Source organism: Stegodyphus dumicola, chromosome 5, assembly GCF_044657685.1.
Source record: "Stegodyphus dumicola isolate Sdum_Otavi_A_Nest chromosome 5, ASM4465768v1".
In the NCBI taxonomy this organism is placed as follows: domain Eukaryota; kingdom Metazoa; phylum Arthropoda; class Arachnida; order Araneae; family Eresidae; genus Stegodyphus; species Stegodyphus dumicola.
The window spans coordinates 21,692,961-21,716,854 of record NC_140772.1 but is presented as its reverse complement, the minus strand read 5'-3'; the positions used below and the strand labels follow the sequence as shown (position 1 = coordinate 21,716,854).

Genomic DNA, 23,894 nt, shown 5'->3' with positions numbered 1-23,894 from the left:
TTATTATTTTGTTAATTAAAAATTTGTAAGTTTTACAGAATATGAAATAAAAATAACATTGCCAAACATTTTATTATTGTATAAGCTCATATTCTGACATTGAAGAAAGCACACAATTGCATGTGATGTTGTTCATTAATGTCAGCATTTTAAATAAATAGCTGCTGCTGGGAACATTTTTATTTCAGGTCAGTATAATTGACACAATATATTATTGCCACATTAATTCTTTTATTAATATTAAGAAAATGTTGTTATATTACGTCACATTTAAATCATGACGCCACATGTATTAACCTGAAGTGTCAAAAGTTTTTGTTTCCTGGTTTGGCAATAAAAAAATAATTTACGAATTGGTTGTTGCATGGAAAGAATGAACTAATTTCTTTCATATTGAAATGTTTTCATGCATTTGCTTTTCAGGGGTACATATAACTTATAAACTTTGCTTTAGCTGCATCCCTCTAGTAATTTTTATTTCTTGCATTTGCTACACACAAAAAAGAAGAGAAAAACCTTATATTCTGGTAAATTTTGCCACCGTTAAATATTTTGTTAGTAGAAGACAACGTGTTTTATTTACAATATTTTTGCTGTATTATTTAAAGTGTTCAGTAATATTAAATATATAGTAATACAATATTTTTAAATCCCCAAATAAATTTCATTGCATATAAAGTGAAGCCAAATAAAGCAGCAGACAATAAAGATGGTCAAGGTAAAAATTTACTCTTACCAAAAAATTTTTTACTTTTGATTCTTATGTTTTGCAAATTTAAAAATAACTCTCCATATTTTGTTAATAAATACAATAATAATAAAAATGAGATTAAAGAAATTCCACGTGAATAATCCTCAGTAGAAGTTTATTTGGAAATTAAAAGTTAAAAATAACTGCAGCAATTCATTGATGATAGCAACAAAGAGCATAAACCAAATTTACTGTTATCATCATTTATAATAAATATGCTTGAGCTGAGCTGCAGCCTATTTGTATGGCGGGCTTACGTGCTAGTATTTATTAAGTTTAGAAGTCTAAATTTTTCTCATATCCTTTTATACAAATGTGTGCTAATTTAACCCCCCCTCCCCCCCAAAAAAAATCAGTCATAATTTGCTAGGCACTTTAACTAGAAACATGATATATATGGTGAATTGTCAAAGTTAATGGAAGTGTAACACTATTTACAAAAAGTGCTTCAAATTTATCCAATTGACATCCAAAGACAATTGACTTGATAATTTCTCTTATAAAAAGTATTACTGTCCTCAAAAATCGTATCCTCAATGTGGAAAAAGGAGAAATCTCTCATTTGGCTTCCAGCTAGTGATTCTGTCATGTTGAAAAATGTTATCTTTGTATGAGATAAAAATTAGCTTGCCAAATGGATATTCTTAGAAGCCCATAATTAATTTAGTGTTTAAATAATACCTTATGAACATTTGGCTTCATATCAGTCTCGCTAAGCCTTTTATGGAGCTTCTGCAAACAGCCTACTTGTTGTCAGTAGAAAATAAATTTGGTAGCATTAAGTGTTGGTTGTATAGCCTTCATTTGGCTGTAGTTGTTTAACAATTCTTTTGAATCTTTGCCTTTTGTTCTCAAAATTGAATGACAGAATACAAATTGCCAGTACTTATTCTTTTCAAGTCCATATGAGCTATTTGATGTAATGTGAATTGGTTACTATCACAGTAGAATTCTTTTTGTCATCCAAAAATTTGGCCAGGGCATATTGCTTTATGATCAAAGTTAGGCCCGCAAACTGAACTTAAATATTTGTTAAGTTATACTTTTCAGAAACTGATCAGCGCAACTGTTTTTACAGTCATAGCTTCAACTAAAGTGTGTACCCATGAAACAATTTTTTTTCTATCAGAAATAATGAAAACTGGATTATATTTTATTATATTACTTTAATTTTGTATTACTTAATTTTAGAGTTATTTTGCAGATTCTTTCGGTTAGTATAAAAAAACTTTTTCACCATGAATGATTGTTTAGAATTTTAGAGTGTACTTTGTTTGCCAGTGGGGAGCTGAATATTTAGAATTAAAAAAATAATATTCTGAAGTTATAAATATCATTAGTAATTTTGCTATATGAAAAAACAGTATTTACTGTTTCCCAAATTTTTAATCAGAATTGGTTTTTCCTTTATATTGAGATGAATTAAAGGGAGGTTAATCCTGATTTTTTTCAAGCAAATTATAATTGAAGATGAAGCTTATTACTTTGTTTATGATCCTGATGCAAAATATTGTTACAGAATACAGTGTACGATAGTGTGTTTTAATATGCAATGTTTGTCAATAATTTTGAATTAAATTTATAATTTCATGTAATTACATGTTTTTATTGTTTTTCAGATCCAAGAAGTTACAGAAATTGTTGATGGCTCTGGTCTGAATATATACAATTTATATGCAGACTGTGAAACGAGTTCAGAGAGAATTTCAAGATATGCAGTTGATAAAAGAAACATTCTTCGCCATTTTCCAAAACCAAATTATGTATGTAAAAAATTTTTTAAAATCAGAAATTCTGACAGTATTTGTGAATTTTAAATTTAAGTTGAGACATGTGCATCTGCCCTATCTGTGTATGTCTGCACTTAGTTTTTAATAGCAGCTGTGCATATTATTAATATGTGAAGAATGTCATTGTAATGAGCTGGAATAGTGGTTCCCAAACTTTTCCAAGTCACAGTGCCTTTTTACAACTGAATTTTTTTTATGGTGCCCAACCCTTAGTAAAAGTATGATTAGTCATGAGTAAGAGATAAATAAAACTCATATCTTCATTCTCTAACTTTTTTTTACTTTATTAACATTAAATTAATAATTAATATGATGGATGACTTTGCAAATCATAGCATGTTTTCTCAAATTGTGTTCTACAGTTGCTTTTTATTACAGCAACCATTGAAAACCCAGCTTTGCGCAAACGCTATGTCAAAAATATGATTAAAAACCTCTGAGCCTTATCACTTAGAAAGTGATATTCATCTCTTATTGAAATCTAAAATTCTATCTATTCTGTGCTGCCAGATTTTTCTTTCTGAGAAAAGTCATGTTCATTTGACATAAAAAATTGCTACACTATTAAAAAACAATCTTTACCTCAACTTTATTCAATTTTCTTCTCCATGTTTTGACTTTTTTTAATCAAAGACTTTTTGGGGGGGGTTATTGCTGGTTTTTTTGGGGGGGGACGTTAAAAGTTGTTTATGCAAAGAGAAATTAAGAGACTTCAGCTTTAAAAAATATTGCACCGATTTTTAGTCAAATTGGCATCTGTGTATCCTTCCTCTTTAAGGAAAATAAAATATTCTTGCCGCAGTTCAAAGGTACATAATAAAACATTACCATGAAAGAGAAGTCGTGCACTGCTGTAGTAAAACAAAGATAATGTTCTGCTCCCATATCTTTGCACAATTTTTAAAAAAACCTTACGATCAGTACACGAGATTTTATAAAACTTACCAAATTCACCACAACATTCTAACACCTGATGCAGTGCAGGACTCGGATGCTTTAATGCGAGTTCTTCCCTTTGAATAATGCTGCAATGGCTCCACAGTGCATTTGGTGATTAAGTTCTTGTAATCCTCCATAGCAGCCGGACATGGACTCAGCTTCATCATTACAGACACCAACGCACTTAGGTCAATTCAAATTACTTTCAGGTGTGAATGTATCAAGCATCTCGAACAGGTTCTGAACTGTCACTCTCCCAATGATATTTTTACAAAACAGGTCTTCTTTATTATTATTATTACCACCTATAAGCCATAAATAACATATCAAATTAACATCCTTATTATTATCTGTAGTCTGATCTAGCTGCAATCCAAATTCCATGCCTGTAATTTTTCAGTAATAATTAATTTATCCTTGATATCCTCCGCCTTGTATTCTTGCACTAATTGTGTTATTGGACAAAGGCACATTTAAAAGCAGCTTTCCAGCAGACTCACCAACAGTGATGTTCACCAAATGTACAGCAGCCAGTAGAATAAGTTTTTCTGAGATGATATAAGGCTTTTTGCATTTTGGGATTAAGCCACCTTGTAAGATGCTAGCAAAGCATTGTTCAGTATTGATGCAATTTTGAAAAATGTATATTTTGTTGTTTCAGTTCTTTTAACGTCCTAGGAAAACTATCACGAAGTTTGCGAGCCATGCTGTGGTGATTAGCTTCTAAATGACACTTCAGTTTACTTGGAAGCATACACTTCACTGCCAAATCTTTCATACACAATAAGCATTGTGGTTTCTCTTTACCATTCATTTATGTTGGCGTAAAACCAAACTCTAAATAACTGCCATCATATTTACAATATCTTCATTTCTTTGCAGTCATGCCACTGGTTGAAGACATATTTTCTTTATCTGTACTATTAGGTTGATTACTGTTCAAAAATCAGTCCATCATCAAAGATACAAGAGTAAAAAATTACAAAACTATTTGTCAAAGATAACAAACAAGATGTAATATAACACTAACTACACTACATGAACTAATTCATATGAAGCGCTGAGTTTAATTTCTCTAGATTTAGATTATAAACCAACTGGCAGAAGTGAGCTGGCAACACTTTCTTATATGCTTTCTACAAGATCTTTCAGAACAGTCCAAATCTGTCACGAAGGTTTTATATGCCTCGATGTATCTATACTACCAGTCAATCTTAGTTAAGGAACAGAGAATATACAGTATTAAGTCCATAATCCGGACTCGTCGAGACTTCGGCGATTCCAAATTAAGGATTTTTTCGGATCATCAATTTAAATCTGGTAAGATGGCATGCAGAAATTATACAATTAAAAATATGAAACCATAATTTATGAAATAAAGAGCAATTATGATCTAAAGGGTATCAAAATTTACAAAAAAAAAAAAAAAGCTTAATATTTGTTTACTTTATTAAACATTTCTTTCAATGTAAGTTGTTTAAGTTGCTTCTTTTTTGGTGCTAAATGCGCATGCGCATGCGTAAACATTAAACGTGCATGCGTAACATTAAACGCACATGCGTAAGTTTGTGGCTTTGAGGTCTGGATTGTAGATCATTCCAGATAATGGACGTTTGGAGTACAGACTTTGTACTGTAGTAAAATGTGCATGCGTCTGCTGGAAAATACAGTTCTACCATCTCGAGATGTCATATTGTGAAATCTATGCAATAAAATATAAATATTATTGAGCAAAGAGAAAGGAAGGGAAAAAAGTGTGAAATGATACATTACATTGCATCCAGATTTTTATTTAAAAATTTGATAATACCATAACAATCATTTGATGACCAATTGGAAGACATCCCCTTTTTTGGCATTATTAAGGAAACTATAGAGCAAACCCAACCTCACCTCAACTCTTGATGAAAAAGTAACTATTTATTCATTCACTGACTGGGAGGAGAAGGAAGCAATTGTTATAGCATCTGCCAAAACCTCATAAAGCTGGAAAAACGCTATGCAGTTTCTCCAAGATTTTCATTATGAATGTTTTTGTTGAATTATTGAAGCATTTTCTTTATAAAACCAGTAATGAAATTATTGCTTTTACTGCTGATTTTACTGACATTACTGTGACAAACATAAATTATATGAAATCTGACCTGAAAGTAAATGGTGGATTTTTGACACTGGGAAAAAAATACCTTTAAAAGTTGGTACTTGCAAATCCGAATCAAATGGCATGATGCAATTATTTAGCAATAATATGAAGAAAAGTTCACAGTTTCTTTCTACAGGAAAAGGTTGTTCTAGCCTTGTACGTGTTCTCAGGTTAGATTGTCATGAGATGTAACATGATCAAGAAGCTGCAGCATTGCCAGCTCTTGTTTGCAAGAATAATCTGTGCCGCCTACTTTAGTTGTATGCAGCGCTAAGTAAAGACAAACCACACCAAAAAACTAGATATCTTTAGCTACTAACTTTTTTGTGAGATTTGCTTTTTTGCTTAGTTAGGCCAAATGTCTTGATTCAATTAATTATGAAGTTTTTACTGTATTTTGCGGCACCTCTGTGAAGAGACTATGGTTCCGTTGGGTGCTTCATCACACAGTTTGGGAGCCACTGTGCTAGAATGATATTAGATAACTCCATTACAATAACTAGGCAGCACATTTATTTTTAGGGTAAGTTTCTATGCTGTCAGTTTTTAATTGTTGTATTTATCATGTTGAACCAAAAGTTTATCTTTCCTTTATTGGGATTTTAAATAATGTGAAGTTCTTTCTATAAAATATCCATACATTTGCATAAGTTTTATAGTTAAATAAAGTTAAACATAATAAAAGAATTAGGATGTGAATTATTACAATGTGTAAAAAATTTTGTTTAGATAGAGCAGTGGAGCTATTTGATATGTTTAAAATGTTACAGGAAAGAATTTCTTATATAATCAATATAGTCCATTTCGAAATACTTTCATTATGCAGGACACTGTTTCCTACATGCTAATGTGGGTCCTTCAAACCATTTCTTCTTGATCAGAATGATGGCTTCCAGATTGCAGAATTGGCTCTTTCAGAATTTTGTATCTCATTAAATAAAAACTGATAGACTTCAAAGTACCATCTAAAGATTGTGTGTGTCCTTTCTTGAAGGTGGCATGGCTCTCATGTATTCATAGGCTGAAGCAGGTAGTTCTATTGTAGAGCTCTACATCTCCATGTCTTTGCACTCCATTGAACTCCATGTCTTTTATTGGCTGGAAAGTCATTATCAAATGACAATATAGCTTTCAGTGGTAAGGCTTTCTTTATTAGATATTTTTTTATGTAGGATTCAGGGATTTCCAGTGTCCATTTTTTATACAAAAATTTGAAGCTTGGATGAGTGTTTATAAAAAATAATTAACAGCAGCATTGATGATAGTGTCATCTATCAATTATTATCTCAAAACATATCCAAACCAACATTTGAGAAACTTTCTGATAGAAATTATAATGATATTAATTAGGAATTCCTTATTATTGCTGAATTGAGGAAGATGTTCCACATGTTAAGATTAGCAGCGCAGGCCTGGCTGGATAATTTTCAGAAATGTTACAAATAAATGACCTTTTATGTAACAGCAATCCATTATTAAGGAATTTTTTGTAATAATATAATAAATAATTTTTGAATAATATCACATAAAAGTTTACATTTTTATGTTTCTGACATATTTCCATTAAATCAGTTAAATTGCATTTCTTTCTTTCTTTTTTTTTTTTTTAAAGGGAAATCTTTTCCCCTGTTGCATAATCTACTATAAACAGTATGAAAATTATGGGGAAATTTTCAGTTTCATGGCTTGTGAATCAAGCAAAATAAAATTACATTTAAGCTATTAGATATTTGAGGCAATAAAAGTGCAGAAAGTTTTGTAAAATAACTTCTTCAAAACTCAAGCTCTATAATCTATTTAAACATGAGCATGTGCATTTTATTTATTTACAAATTAAAGGAAGAATTAAATAAAGAAAGGAGTTTAGCCTCTTACTAAAAAATTCTTTGTTGTCATTTTGACAGGCTGAATTAAAATCAGCCAAATTTTAATACATTTTTGTATAAAAAATAGCTCAGTATATAAAATTTAGAATTATTTCTCACCAACAAGCATTAAAGCATTATATATTTTGATATATATTGTTTTTATAAGCATATGCATTATATTAAAGAAGGCATGTTAATTAAAAGTAATGTAATGTTTTCAGTGTTACTTATAGCATAAGTACATAGAAATATATTCATAAAACTGCACACATAAATGGTCTTTTATGTAACATGTGCAACCAGTTAGCATCAGTAAACAAAATTTATAAGTAACATTAATTTGAAACAAACTGTATACAAATGCTATAGTGCTGAGAATTATTAGAAGGTATATAAGTACATTAGTGTGCCATATCTTGCAGCTTTTTCATTCTCTGAAGGTCTCACATTAGTAGCATTCTGTGATGTCAGATTCCTTTTGGTTGTCTTTCTTTCTCATTTATTCTTTGTGGGTGCATTTGCCTGTTTAGTTTTTGGTACCTTTCATGATAAAACTGAAGTTTTTTTCCCATTTTTCTCACCAGTTCCAGAATCCCTATCGTATATTTCAAGTTCTTTGAATATTTCTTCTTTTTCATATTCATTTTTACTTAAGCATAAATTATGTAATTTCTTTGTTTATAAGATCTCTTTAAGAAGCTGTATTTATTTGCATTCTTGAAAAATACTGAAATAATATTTCCTTCTATTTTATGCATTCCCTGTCTTGTTATTGATCATGTAATGAAACTTGTTGGTGTTTTCAAGGTCATTTATATCTAAATGGAACATTACTAACCAGAAACTAAGGAGAGGAGATGCAGAGTACTTATTTACATAACAACATTTTTGCAAAACTATTTTGAACATTTCTGCATGCTTTCCGTAGTGCCATCAAAATGACTGTGCTAGACTGAATAGGTTCACAACACATTTTTTTCCTCTTTTTCATAACTGAACAAAGTTTTGTAAGTGTGTGTGCGTATATCATGTAAAGTTATGAAAAATCATAAAACATCAGCAGCCTGACCACAAAAATAAGAGACAAAGCTCTCAAAAGTTAATCTGAAATCATCAAAATAACGGTAGTTTAGTGGTTTTTAGTGGACGGCATGGTAGTACAATTTTTTTAATATAAGAAAAATGTCTCTTAGGTTCACTATTTAAATATACAAGGAACTGAAATAAGATAACACTCCTTAAAATTTTTTTATTGCATTACTTTGAAACTGAGAACATTGTTAGAGCTAAGAACAACACGTTTAATTTAAAGATATCCAGTAGGCAACAGTGTGAGTTGAATTAAATAGCTTTTTATCTTTATTCCATTGCCTCTAAATGAATTCACAGAAATAAAATTCAAGTAAAGTTGATTCTTATTTATTAGTCAGAAGTATCAAACTGGCATTTATAATCGTGCTGTAGAAAATTATTTGACTTAACTCTGTCCTGTAATCGAAAAGACTTTTACTAATTATATATAACCAGAACAAAAAATTCAAGTATTTTTTAATAGTCATTTTCAGATGAGTTTCTTTTTCCTTATTCTTTTTGAGTAATTTGCTGATTTTTATTTTTTTTTTTTTTTTTTTTTTTTTAAGGGATTCTTACTAATCAAATAATTTACAGGCAAATTGTGAAAAGTTTTATTTTCAAAAAAAAAAAGGGGGGAGGAGGGGAAAGAAAGAAAGTATTTTCTTAAATGCATCTAATCACTATGTTTCTACTCAAATTTTAAAATTTATACTTTAATAATAACTTCATTTTCTTGAATGCATAGAATAGGTATGATGATGAACTTATTTTTGAATATGTTTGCTGTATGCCAGTTTGTGTAATATGGAAGTGACTGGTATTCCCCCTTCTCATTTGAAGATGAATTCCATGAATTATAGTTAAAATCCATTTCTTCAAACTAATTATGCTGGAACAGTCGTAGATATTTCATCATCAGACATGTTTTCATAAAAAATAGGATTGTCTCATTTTTTAGCATCATCATTTGTTACTTTTTAGCTCATTCAAAATAATATAAGCCATAAATTTTCTTTTTTAAGCTTACTTTTTAATTTGCGTTTACTAAATTAAATAATGTACATCTATTAACTACAGAAATAAAAATTAAGTTTTCATGATAATAATGAGATAGTAGTACTTAGTGACTTTGCTTTTGCGATTTTTGGTGGCAGAATTGTGCAGTTCTTTACAAAAGGAGATGTATTGCAATTAAAAAAAAAAAAAAAAATTATTATTATTATTTTACTTGTCTAATTTATTTGACCTTTTACATACTTGCATTTAGTGATGTATTAACAACAGTGAATGCAGGTATCTTCACAGGGTGAGATTACACTGCCTGCTAGATGTGTATTTAGTATACTAGAATTACTTGTTTTCTTATAAAATATATAATTACTTTTCAGTAATGCAGAATAAAAAAGTCAATTTTTAAGACATAGAAATGACTGGTTTGGGGGCCAATTCAGTCTTGCCTCATTGTTTAAATAAGGTTTTACTGTATATTAATATAACCTAAATGGTAGCAGTCGTTTCATTTGCTGATACTTAAGTGTTATTATTTATTGATGTAATCAAGAAAAAATTATTTTAAATTCTGAAATAATATTTCCTTCTATTCTATACATTCCCTGTCTCCCCGCAATAGGTCTCCCCACAATGGATCTTGAAATATTTATAGTCTCCCCACAATGGATCTTCAAATATTTATTATATATTTCAGCTGTATCATGTGTTTAATATTATATTTATTAATATTATGGTTTGGTTTATTTAATTATGGCAAAGCACACTAGGGCTATCTGCCTAAGAGGAGGGATGCCTTTGTGGAGGACTTTCTAAGGGAAACTGGCTCATATACATGTTACACATGGGGAAAACCATGAAAATGCCCATGCAGCCAGCCCGTTCGCGGGATTCGAACCTCGGACCGAACTACCAGTGTTCAGCGACTTTACCGCTCGGCCGCTGGTGGGCTATTAATATTATGACAATTTCAATTATATTTTTCTATAATATTGATGCAAGCTTTCAATTTGTACAATAATTACAGAATTTGTTGCATTTTGTCTATTAAGTTATTTATAAAATAAAAATGAAATTGTAAAAGTAGCAGAAAGTAATTTCTTAAATTATAAACTTTTTCAAAATTTCAATTTTTAAATTCAATTTAAGCAAAGCTTTTATAAATTTTATACACTAGTCAGTAAACGCTGAAAATGTATTCTATAATATGTGTATCATTTAAAAAATTGTTTTGAGTGCTAGTGTGAGTAATATGGGGAAAATGCTAAAAAGAACATTTTTTCCAACAAAAAATTTTTCCATTGAGTTTTTTTTTTTTTTTTTTTTCTGTTTGTTTATAGACATACAAATTCAGAGATGATCCACCGTGCATTGATTCTTCTAATGTACGTAAATGGTTAAATCAGCCATCAGTTCGTGAGGCTCTTCATATTCCTTCAAATGTTCAACCATGGGAAGTTTGTAGGTTTGTATAGTTAGATTTTTTGTAATTTTTATAAATTATAGGAAATAATTGTAAATTATGAAATTTTTTGCCCATATGTATTAAAAATAAATTCAATGATTAACATGTCTAAGAAGCAAAATCTTCAATTATAAACTTTCTTTTATTTTTTCTACAAAATTTCTTAACTTCTCCAAGTGTGGTATAGCAAATTTAAATTTATGCTAACTATGTTTTATAAATGTAGCTATATACAGGGTGATTATAATTAAAGTTTAAGTTTCAAAACGCTATAAAAAAAGAACCACTGATGAAAATGATGTGAAATTTGAAAGGAATGTTATTGAAGAAGGCGGAAAGCGTATGGCAGAAGAAAAAATTTAGTTTCAAAAGTTAGCAACAGATGGCGCTGTAAGCGGCAGAATCACGACGAGAAACGATTCGTAAAACAATGGCTAAGGTAGAAGGTACACATTAAAACGCATTGAGAAATTAGAATTGTTGAATAATTTTATTTGCATGACTGTACGTATCACATCGAAAGGGACAAATCGGTTTCAAGAGTTTTGCGGCGACATACCGCATAAGAACCATTCATCAAAGAAGTTCGGAACTGTCGCGAGACTGGCACAAAACATGTTCAATATGGTATCCACTGTTGTGTGCAACAAGTTGAAAGCGACAAACAGCATGTTCCGCAACGGATCGCAGTGTCTCCGGGGTGATGTTCAGAATGTGTTGCGAAATGCGTGCCTTTAATTCCGCTAAATCTGCAATTGGAGCACGGAACACAACATCCTTCAGATATCCCCACAGCCAGAAATCACACGGAGTAAGATCAGGCGATCGGGACAGCCAGGCTGTAGGGAAATGACGGCTGATAATTCGAGCATTTCCAAAATGGCGCCTCAGCAGCTGCTTCACGGGATGTGCAATGTGCGGAGGAACGCCATCTTGCATAAAAATGATTTCATCCACACATCCACGCTGTTGCAGAGCTGGAATCACGTGGTTGCGCAAAAGAGACGCATACCTCTGACCAGTGACGGTTGCGGTAACAGGACCGGAAGCAGCCGTCTGCTCGAAAAAATATGATTTTAGGATGAATGATGCCGTAAAGCCACACCATGCCGTGACCTTTTCAGGATGAAGTGGTACGGGGTGCGTTGCCAGTGGATTTTCTGTTGCCCATATTCGACAATTCTGGGTATTCACGTACCCTGTCAGATGGAAATGGGCTTCATCTGTCCACAAAATTTTCCACGGCCATTCATTATCCACTTCCATGCGAGCCAGGAATTCTAACGCAAACGTCTCCCTAGCTGTCAGGTCAGGCGGAAGCAACTCCTGCACATGGCCAATTTTGTACGGATAGCATTGCAGGATGTTTTGTATAATTTTCAGCACCGTGCTCGTAGGCCTGTCCAATGTTCGGGCAATTCCTCGTGCACTGCACGGTTGCACACCACCGGCCGACCCCTCCTGTAATGCTGTGGCCACTTCTTCAACTACCGTCGAATGCACTCGTTTTCTCCCTCTACCAGATTGCACATCAAACGAACCTGTCGTTTCAAATTTTTGCATCATTTTCTTTAGACCTAAGACACTCATTGGACCAACGCTTTCTTTTATACCCTTCAGTGTACTGAATTTTTGCAGAGCTACTCTTGCACAATCATCATTCTTGTAATACAGCTTTACCAGCAGAGCGCGGTCCTGCAGTGAAACACCCATGGTGAACGTCTGAGACGCGAAATGAGGAACAGCCTGGTACCTGGCGGCTTTATAACACTGAAATTTAACTAACATTTTAATTTACGTCTTCTTCCGCTTGCAGCGCCATCTGTTGCTAACTTTTGAAACTAAATTTTTTCTTCTGCCATACGCTTTCCGCCTTCTTCAATAACATTCCTTTCAAATTTGACGTCATTTTCATGAGTGGTTCTTTTTTTATAGCGTTTTGAAACTTAAACTTTAATTATAATCACCCTGTATATATTGTAGCTATATTATACAGTCAAAAGTCGTTAATCCGGACTCGTCGGGACTTCAGCGATTCCGGATTATCGATTTTTCCGGATTATAGATCATCAGTTTAAATCTGGTAAAATGGCATGCAGAAATTATAAAATTAAAAATATGAAACCTTAATTTACGAAATAAAGAACAATTATGATCTAAACTGTATCAAAATTTACAAAGAGAAAAAGCTTAATATTTATTTGTTTACTTTATTAAACATTTCTTTCAATGTAAGTTATTTAAGTTGCTTCATTTCATGTGATAATACTTTCTCTTTAATTCTATTAAACAGACATAATTTCTTGTTTAGTTATAAAGTTCCGCTGTTCAAGTCGTATAATTGCTGTGTCGAGAATATCGACTAATTTGTCAATCGAAATTTTTTCGTTTTCTATAACCTCTGTCACTTTCTTCGCTATCGGAAGCGAAGTATAATGACGAGGCATTTGATTTAAATCATATCAAAGATGGAGTACATCGAGATGAAATACTACATTGAGTAAGCAATTATAAACCAAATAAAATAAAAACATCTGCCCTTAAGATAAGGATAGTGCTGACAGATCAACTTCCAGTTCATTGCGCGCGCAACATTCCCCCCCCCCCTCCACACACACACGCAGAGCAGCGCGAAATTGATAAACAGATTTTAGAATGGTTAGATAAACAAATAAATTATCCTTTATCCATTTTTTGCAGCAATTCCACTTTTTGTTTAATGTCCTTCAAAACATACTTTCGCTTTGTAGATCCTTTACATATTAGTAAATATATATCAGAAATTCTATTTGACATAATCGAAAGTTCAAGCTTTCTTTTATAAAATTGCTCTAACAGTCTGCAAAAAATAATAAGCCGGATCCAATTCGAAGATTAAGGAACATCGCAATCTGCAACATTAACTGAATTAGATAATTTTAGCTTAGCTTATACTGTCTTTTATACATTAAACGCGCATTCGTAAACATATTTTGCGCACACGCATATTCGCAGCCGTAAAGGTCTTACGCGCATGCGTCAATGAGACGCATGCGCAGAAAATTTGTAGCTTTGAGGTCTGGATTATGGGTGTCCGAATTAACGACTTTTGACTCTATTTTATAAATTTTAGGCTTTTCTTGGATATTGTTACTAGTGGAAAATATCCTTTTAATACATTGATTTGATTCTACTGTGATAATTTTATTCGATACTAGAAGGCTGCAATGAAGGGACCATCTGAAATCCATCAGATTATTAGGCATAACCGTTTTAAGGTAGAGATTAGATTTTGGAAAATAACCTGGCTTCATATTCATTGTGCTGTCTCTTTTCTTTATAGCACAAGATTTTTTTAAAAAAATCATTAATTGTAACTAAAAGCTGGATTTAAATATTTTTTGCATTTATTGTTAATTTGCGATCAGACCGAATTTCTGGCTTTTTTTACCTTTTCCATTACACGAAAGTGACTATTCTTGCTAGATTCCAAATTCTTTCTTTGAATCTATGCAGGTACTTCATAAATTGGTTTTATCCATTTTATTCAAATGATTATTTTTAAGACTGGAGGGCTATCAGCTGCATTAATCATTTTAAGGGTTCAGGTGTCTGAACCAAAACTTCATCTTTTCTTCCCATGTTAGTTCATAGTATATCTTTGCCAAAATTTGGTGTTTATTTTGAGCTGATTCTGTAGCTCATTTTTCATAGATCCACATAGCATAGCCTATGAAGCTGTATAAAAATTTCTTTTACTTAGAATCCAAGTTAATTTGAGATAAAGCAAAGGTAATCTGACAAAACTTGCCAAAGAAAATTAGTGTAATGTTAAAAAAATTGTGATGTGAATTCCTAGGTACAACAGAAATTTTTTGATGACACTGAAATCTGATAATACAGTCAAAAGTCTTTAATCCGGACTCGTCGGGACTTTGTCGATTCCGGACTATCAGTTTTTCCGCATTATAGATCATCAACTTAAATGTGGCAAGATGGCATGCAAAAATTATAAAATTAAAAATATGAAACCGTAATTGATGAAATAAAGAACAATTATGATCTAAAGGGTATCAAAATTTATGAAAAAAAAAGCTTCATATTTATTTGTTTACTGTGTTAAACATTTCTTTCAACGCGCACATGCGTAAAGCATACATTATGCATAGTCGAAATTAGAAAATTGAAACCAGAAAACTATTTGATGTGTATTCATGATATTTATAATGACGAGGAATTTGATTTAAAACATATCAAAGACAGAGTACGTCGAGATGAAATACTACATTCAGTAAGGAGTTATAAGCCGAATAAAATAAAAACATCTGCCCTGAAGATAAGGATAGTGCTGACAGATCAACTTCCAGTTCATTGCGTGTTCCGCCCCCTCCCGGGAATGGTTAGAGAAACAACGAATGTTGTTTAATATATAATATGGAAATGCCTTTATCCATGTTTTGCAGCAAATTCCACTTTTTGTTTGATGAACATCGAAGCATGCTTTCGCTTTGTAGATCCTTTGGCAGCTCCAGAATCGGAAATTCTTTTTGACGTAATCGAAAGTTCAAGCTTACTTTTATAAAATTGCTCTAGCAGGCTGCAAAAATTAATAAGCTGGATCCAATTAGAAGATTAAGGAACAACGCAATCTACAACATTAACTGAAATAGATAATTAGATAATTTTAGCTCAGCTTATGCCGTCCATTATACACTAAACGCACATGCGTAAAGGTATTATGCGCATGCGTAAACGCATATGCGCAGAAAGTTTGTGGCTTTTGAGGTCCGGATTAAAGACTTTTGACTGTATAAGTTGTTATTTTAATGTTTTGGAATAATTAAGTCTTTTTTATTTTTTATTTATTTATTTTATTTTTTATAGTTTAGAAGTCGAAATGGGATACAGGAGAATTTATAACACAATGCGACCTCAGGTTTTACAACTGATAAAGTCTGGAAGACTAAGAGGGCTGATTTATAATGGTGATGTAGATATGGCATGCAATTTCTTAGGAGATGAATGGTTTACCTATGGTCTAGGACTCAAAGTGAGTTTGATATAAATTTGGTTACGGTAAAAATTGAATGTGTTGACTTCAAATTAACAAACTTCCTGATATTAAAAGTTCTTCTGAAACATACAGCTTGAAATTCATGTTGTAATTCATCATAATTTTGTCGTTTCTCAGTTTAATTAAATGAAAGAATTGGAAATTTACCACTATATATTTAATATTTTGAAATGATGTAGAAATTTTAAATTTTTAACATTGAAAACCTCAAGCTTTTTTCAATGAATAATAATACAAATAAAATGACATAATATGAAAAATCATTATCCTTGCCATAACATGCTTCCATCCTTTAAAAAAATTGTGTGTTTCATAAATATATTTTAATTTTCCATAAATTTTTTGGGGGGTAGCCCCCCTTTTTTTTAAGAGAAATAGAACAACAGCAAAAATAATTGTCTTTATTGACACTGTATATTTGGCCATTCACATTTTGCCATATGAACAAATTTTTATTTATTTGGTGGGGGTTTTTATATTAAATTATGGTGAATTTTAACAGAATACAGTATGTTTTATGCTTGGTATTTGGTCAGTAGCTTACTTTTGAATGCCATTTCAATGGCTCAGATTTAATTCCTATATCCAACTTTGAACTTAACGAGTAAATCAAATTTTGAAATGTTCTGCAATAATGGAAAGAGCACATTTTGCAGTCTGGCATTGCTAGAATTGTGTCAAGTTAAATTTATTCTATGTCAAATAATATAAATCTGAAATTTAAAAGCAATATATTTACTGAAAAAAGGATGTTTTAAATAAAGCTGTGTTAATCAAGAAATTCTTTTAGCCCACCTCTGCAAATTATGGAATTTTAATTTTTTTTTATAACTAGTTTCTTTTGCTTTTATTTAAAATATATATTTTATTCTCTTAAAAAAGCTAATCAGAATGCATTTCATCATATTACATTGCTAGATAAATTTCAGATTTATAATACAGCTTGTAATGCTTGAGAGACAGATCAGTTATTCAAATTTTAAACACAGTACTATATGGCAATATTTTGAAAATTACAATGAACAGTACATAAAAAATAATGATACTTAACGTATTATATTGTCTCAACCGTGAAAGTTGGCAGAAATTCCATCACTTCTTCGTACCGAATTTTGAACTTCTGTCTCCATTAAATAGCCACTGCTGCAAAAGTATTCGACCCACTTCATAAAAAGGCCTACCTTAGTTTCTGTTGTTTTGTTGGGCTTTCTAATATTATTAGAAGCTTTGTTTAGAATGATACAAACCTCTCACAGGTTATTATTCCCGTTCACTACTGTTTTGTTGGCCATATCCAGTAGTTCTTTTCCCCATTTAACAGATGTTAATAGCTCAACCACCTGTAAATGAACCATTCAATCACAAATATAATTCTTCAGCCTTCAAACTCCGTTTTTGAAAATGCAAGAAAAGAATGCAGCAATAACAGTTAATTAATATTTCTTCATAAAATTAAGTGGATTATCAAGAATCAGTCTGGGTTACATCAAACAAGAGCACAGATGTTACAAGTGTGTTTAAACATCACCCTTATCCGTAACTGGTAAATCATGCTGCAAGTACTAAAATAACAGTAAAACAATTCACATTATTCATCAAAGAAATGATAAATTAAAGTCAAAACTAATGTTTGAATAGAATTCGCTTGGCAAATACATTAGTTTTGCTATTATTTTGATGATGCTTGAATAACATAATTGGAGTCTTAGTCTATATATAGTTTTGTACAAATAGTGTCAGATGTAAAAATTATGTCTCTGACAGAATTTTTTTTTGGGGGGGGGAGTGACTGATATGCTTTTTGACTACATTAAATGTGCTGTGAATATTCTTTTAGGCTCCTATTTAAGAACTGTATAACTTACCTAACCTGTGTAACTTAACTCCTACGTAACTTTTATACTCCTGTAAGTTCCTTTTATTTTTGTAATGCATCATCGCTCTAAAATAATGATGTATTATTTATATTTATGTCTTCTTTAATATTGTTGATTTATTTGTAACTTCAGGTAGTAATTTATTGAATGCATGGAAAATTCAGTATTTATAAAATCTGATATTGTGATGCTTCTAGTAGTCAAACTACTTTGTTCTGTAGGTGACGAAAGATTATGAAATTTGGAAATTCAATGATCAAGTGGCTGGTTTTGTAAAATCATATGGCAACCTAACCTTTTTAACCGTAAAAGTAAGTTTGTGTATTTTATACAGTTTTTTACAATTTAATCATCTTTGTGTATTCATATGCATTTCAAAACTGATAGTTATTTTAAATTTTACATAATTACTGTAGAAATTGATTTCAAATTATAATATCATATTTTTATTATATTTTGTATTAAAATACCATATGTTTATGAAAACTATGTGCAGGTTTTTTTAATATATATATTTATATATATATATATATATATATATAATTTTAATCTGAAAAATCAAGGTACGCGAAGCAAAACAGCATAGGCCAGATAAATGCAAGTCGGCATAATTTTTTATTTATTTTTTTAAGCTATGGTATCCCCAGAAAATATAATGTTATATGATGCTACTGTACCCTCTCAAATAATAAATCTTGGCTAGGGATTTGTAGAGGATATACCGGTACTTTCACCAAAATATTATTCTTTGAAAGGTTTTTGCCGAACTTGGCTTCTTGGCCATAACATTGGTAGCTGGGTTCATAGCACTGGAGCTCAGCTGATAAGGAAGAAGGAATTTCGGTATACAAACCAGTTCCAAGACAAAAGTGGGAGAGGGTGGTTTTTTTTTTTTTTTTTTTTTTTTTTTTTTCTTGTGATGTCTAGTTAGAGCCAGTGTCTGCTTGCAGGTGGCTGAAGTTGCAGAGCTTGGAGAAAAAAACTGATAATGCGAAGAAAAGCAAAACATGTGTTTCTTCATTGTCTGTATCGGTACTGTAAAAGAACATATGATAGTTTGATTGGAAACTGGAAATAAAGGAACACAAAATGAAACTTCTTAAGCAATCAAGATGATTTGAACATTTTGCCATATTTGGGCTTGATGAAAATATGCATGCCATATTCACAGACATTTTTTACTTTTTTTGGTGCATCGAAAAAAATCGAGTGCGCGTCTTATTCTGTGGCACGTGATATTTGTTAACATATGGTATACGTAGTGCTCTATGTTACAGTTTTTTAAATTGTCCAATCAAAAGAAAATTTGCATTACATTAATTTATTTGACATATAAAGAAGCCATAATGTTGTAATCTACACAGCCCTGTTTTGCCACTGTCCGGTAAAATTTATGAATATCTTAGCATTAGAATTTTTAGTATCAATTATGTTTCAGAACTGTGGTTTTAAAACATAAACTGTGAGATAAAAAGGAGGGAGCGAATACTCATTGGGAGAGCAATGAATGATAGTTTATAACACATTTCTTTGTTATAACTTAAAAGAAGACACATTAGTGCCAATAATTAGGCATGACGAACAGCAGTTTATTAATGATACTATACACGCATAATTACAAAAGCGATTAATTTTCATTACATTACAACATTTGCATATGTTACTCCTGTGAGGAGTCCAAGTTTAATGGAATGTTCATTTTGTCATATGACCTGTAAAAAAAACTTAAAGTTTATGTTTGGATTTGCTCTGTTTGAATAAATGATGCACAGCATTTGTTATGCTCTTCCCCTCAAGTTGTATGATTCGTCCCCAATTTACGGCTTGCTGTTGGTGGCTGCTTTCTGGTAGTGATGCCATGTCCATCGGGTTTAGAGACTTTTCTTGGTTGACCTGTTCTTCGAATTGGGAGTGGGGAAGTAGAGTCTTGTCCATCACATGGCCATAGGGCAGATACATGGTAGTTACTTATGAGAGAAAAAGGATCATGAGTAGCAGAGGTTAATGCAAATTGTTCCATACACTTCATGGTACAGTATTTTATGATGAACACTCTTCTCTTTTCATGACTCTTTAATATAGGTCCAAATAGTAAAACTTCAAATTATTGATTCAGTAAAGATTCAAATTATTGGTTATATATCTTTGTTTGCAATAGTCCAGATGACTTCTGATTACTGGGCTTTCAACAATTACAATCATGGTAATTTTGGATATAATCAATAATATATCTGTGCATACCAGTCAGTAGTGCGACCTTCCAGGTCTGTAATATGTTCCTTCGATTTCATAATGGCCAGCTTATGGAGCATCATGATGCTTTTATAATACTCTTTCTCATTCATAAAATGGGACTGCTAACTGGGCTTCCTTTGTGTCTGCATCAAGCAAATATCTATCGAAAGCACCTTGGTGCATGAGATAACTTCAGCCATTCCTAGTAAAATTCTCATCTTTATTGGAACTTCCAGATTCAATTATTTTTGTCTTTCAGTTGTTCTTGTGAAATTTCTCTTTGGTTTCATGCAGGTGAATTGATAGTAACAGTGCAAATCTCACTTAGTTTTGTTGACAGAACAGTTGGGACAATATATCCACAACAATGTTAGCTGCTGGCTAGTAATGGAAAATAAAGCCTATTTATATGGTATATTTACTACAGCTGTATGATTTATGATCATCTTATTCACAATCTCTTGATATATGCTCATGTTTTTCACATATGTAACATGTTTTCACATGGTTTTTGCAATCTCGAGAGCGATGTGACTTGTGACATGGGATTTACTACCCATATTAATATAACAGACTTTGAGAGTCAGTTCTTCCTCTAGTTGAAAGATATCGGAACTGGGCAGATGTTTTTCTTCACTTCCCCTTGACATAAATGTGCTAAATTTTGCCTTTATTTAAATGATCTGATAATTTTTTAATGGCTAAAGCTAAACTTCTGTTTAGGGTTGTCATAGTAATATTACCTATTATTCGGAAGGTCTAAAGCAGTTCCAGTGCTATATAAAAAATATAAAAAATTAGTTTCTAAAAGCATTCTGTTATCTTTTGCTGTAGGTAATGCAAATAAAGTTATTTGGAAGGATTGCCCTTCAGTCTCAGTTTCTACTTGGGTCATATAAACTTTTGTTTCCTTCTAGAGACCATTGGTGAGGGTATTTATTCATGTTCATTCTATTTTCTCAAATTCTATTCCTCGTTCTCTCTACGCGATATAATGTTTCTTCCGCTGTATCGTGGCTGGATGCAGTGTCAGAACACACAATTTACTCTCAAAAATTCCTTGGCAGAGATTGTCTGAAGGTGTTATCTTCCAGAGGCATAGCTAGGGTTTTCAGCGTCTGGAGACAACTGAAGAATTTCCACCCCTTTCTGTGTGCCAATAATAGAAAACATTTCATTTCAGAAATCCGTAACATAAATTTTGCGCCCCCCTGGATGCTGTGTCCAGGGACAGATGTCCCCGCTTGCCCCACCCTAGCTATGCCACTGGAATCGTCTTATAATATTTTAAAAAAAAAAAGAAAGTGATGCATAGTCAGTTTTTAATAAGTATGTATAAATAGTCATCAATGAAAGAAATCCTGTAAAAACTGGAATTCAGTGGCGTTTTGTCCTGCCTTTCCTGAAAACATCTTGTATGGGTCTCGATAAATTTGTTACATATTCCCTTAGAAATTTCTGCAAATATTCTTGCAAATTTGTTGTGTGGTGTTTTTAATTGGATTCAAGTGCTGACTGAATTTTCTGATCTGAAAAGAATTTCTTAGTTTGTGCTCCAACAAAAAATATTTTGTTTTACATATTTCAGAAAATGTATTTCTTAGACATGCAAACCCTAGGCCGTTTATTTACATTACCTTAACAGAGTCAATTCTGTTTAATTTGTTAGACTGTTCAGTGTTCTTTCTCCCCCCCCCCTCAGAAAATCCATGAATTGCTTTCTTGGTGACTAGACTATTTTGGAATTAATGGTGCTCATCATAGCTAATGTTTTGCATGTAATAAATTTTCTGCCACTGTTGCTGTACTTGCAGAAGGAAACAGAATATTTGTATTGTTTTCTATTTCACAAATATTTCCCCTTTCTGTCAGTTGTAGAAGAACTTTATCAGATGTAGAATAATTTTCATTCTTTTTTCACAATAGCAACATAACAATAGATTGGTGTCAGACTTTTACCTAAAAATAGGATGAGCCAATCAACTGATATTAAAATATCTTAATATCTTATATTTTATGAACAAAATTAAAAGTGGTCAGTTAACAAATTTAAATTAAAGCTACATACTCAAACTATTATTTTTAATAAATATGTAGGTAAGATATTTTTTTATCACATCACAAAGTAAAATTCTAATTCATTTATTTATTTATTTTTTTATTTTATAGGAAAAAATTATGATTTTAAATTAATATACACATTTCTTTCACAGGGTTCAGGACATATGGTGCCACAAGATAAGCCTGGTCCCGCTTTTAAAATGATATCCAGTTTTCTAAGTAATAAGCCTTACTAAATATTGGACTTCATTTAAAATAAGTGAAGCCAAAGACATCAGGAAAAAAAATAGTCGGCTATTTCTTTTATCTTATTGATTAGCAGATCAAATTCTATGAACAAATTATCAGTGCTTAAAGGAAAATAATTTTTAGCTCATAGAATAATTAAAAGCTGCAATGAAAAATTTTCAGTAGATTATTTTTATTGCTTTTGTGTCCCTTATATTTAAACTATGCATTATTTATGTAACTTAATTTTATTTATAATAAAAGATTAAAATGATAAGTATAATATGGTGTCTATGTAAACATTAATATTCATATATAAAGTGACTGATATATAAAATGCATGAATTACTGGACTGATATATGAAATATATACAAATAGATAAAGGTATTTTATAATGTCTAAACGTTAATCCAAAGTAAGCATCAGATTTATTGCTAGCTGCAGTTTAATTACAATAATTACATAAAAATACAATAAAACAAATACTTCTAGACACTAAGGGAACATTATTAACACAACACATTAATCATTTTAAAATATACAAATGCAATTTCAGGAATTAAAAACTCACTAAAAGATTCTAAATATCAAAAACTTCACAGCAAGGTTACCAGAAATCTAAAGAAGCTGCTTTAGTATTATATACAGTGCAAAGTCCGTAATTCGGACGTCCATTATCCAGAATGATCTATAATCCGGACCTTAAAGCCACAAGCTTACAAACTTTATGCATGCGTGCGTTGAAAGAAATGTTTAATGAAGTAAAAAAATAAATATTAAGCTCTTTTTTTTTTTTTTTTTTTTTTTTTTTTGTAAAATTTTATACCCTTTAGATCATAATTGCTTTTTATTTCATAAATTTCGGTTTCATATTTTTAATAGTATAATTTCTGCATGCCATCCTACCAGATTTAAATTGATGATCTATAATCCGGAATCGCCAAAGTCCTGACAAGTTCGGATTACGGACTTTGTACTGTATATATTCCTAGGTTTGCGATATGGCCCAAATGTTACAAAGACGTTTTCACTGGTTCGTGCCATCTGTTGACGATTATTGCAACTAACATTTTTTATTATTCTATTCTTCTTCCTTCTCAATTAAGTAAGTGTACTGGCTCTGGTTTCATTCGAGTTATTACTTTAAGCTACATATAACACCAAACAGAGATAATTATTGTTTAACCATTTCAGTGCTTATGATTGAAAAATCTTTTGAATAGATTTGAATGAGGTATCAGTCATACAAATTGAGTTAATTTTTGTGCTTACTCTTATTAGTAAAAGAATATGAAAAGAAATGTGCTAAGGTAAAATTGAAAATTACCAATGTATAAAATTTTGTGTTATATTAAATGTTTTTAAATTATAAATTAAAAAATATTCATTACCACATACAGA

The 23,894-nt window shown here is 31.4% G+C and overlaps 1 protein-coding gene across 2 annotated transcripts in view; it reads left to right on the top strand.

Annotated features, from left to right (window-relative positions):
• Positions 1 to 22,775, top strand: part of LOC118195456 (lysosomal protective protein-like) — a 55,030-nt gene extending 32,255 nt beyond the window's left edge. For both annotated transcript variants that reach the window (XM_085816500.1, XM_035366784.2), the window contains 5 exons: positions 2,371 to 2,514; positions 10,914 to 11,038; positions 15,902 to 16,067; positions 18,190 to 18,279; positions 22,417 to 22,775. In XM_085816500.1, the coding sequence (XP_085672626.1) occupies positions 2,371 to 2,514; positions 10,914 to 11,038; positions 15,902 to 16,067; positions 18,190 to 18,279; positions 22,417 to 22,500 (609 nt within the window). In that variant the 3' untranslated portion in view covers positions 22,501 to 22,775. The remainder of the gene's footprint in view (positions 1 to 2,370; positions 2,515 to 10,913; positions 11,039 to 15,901; positions 16,068 to 18,189; positions 18,280 to 22,416) is intronic.
• Positions 22,776 to 23,894: the final 1,119 nt, after the last annotated feature.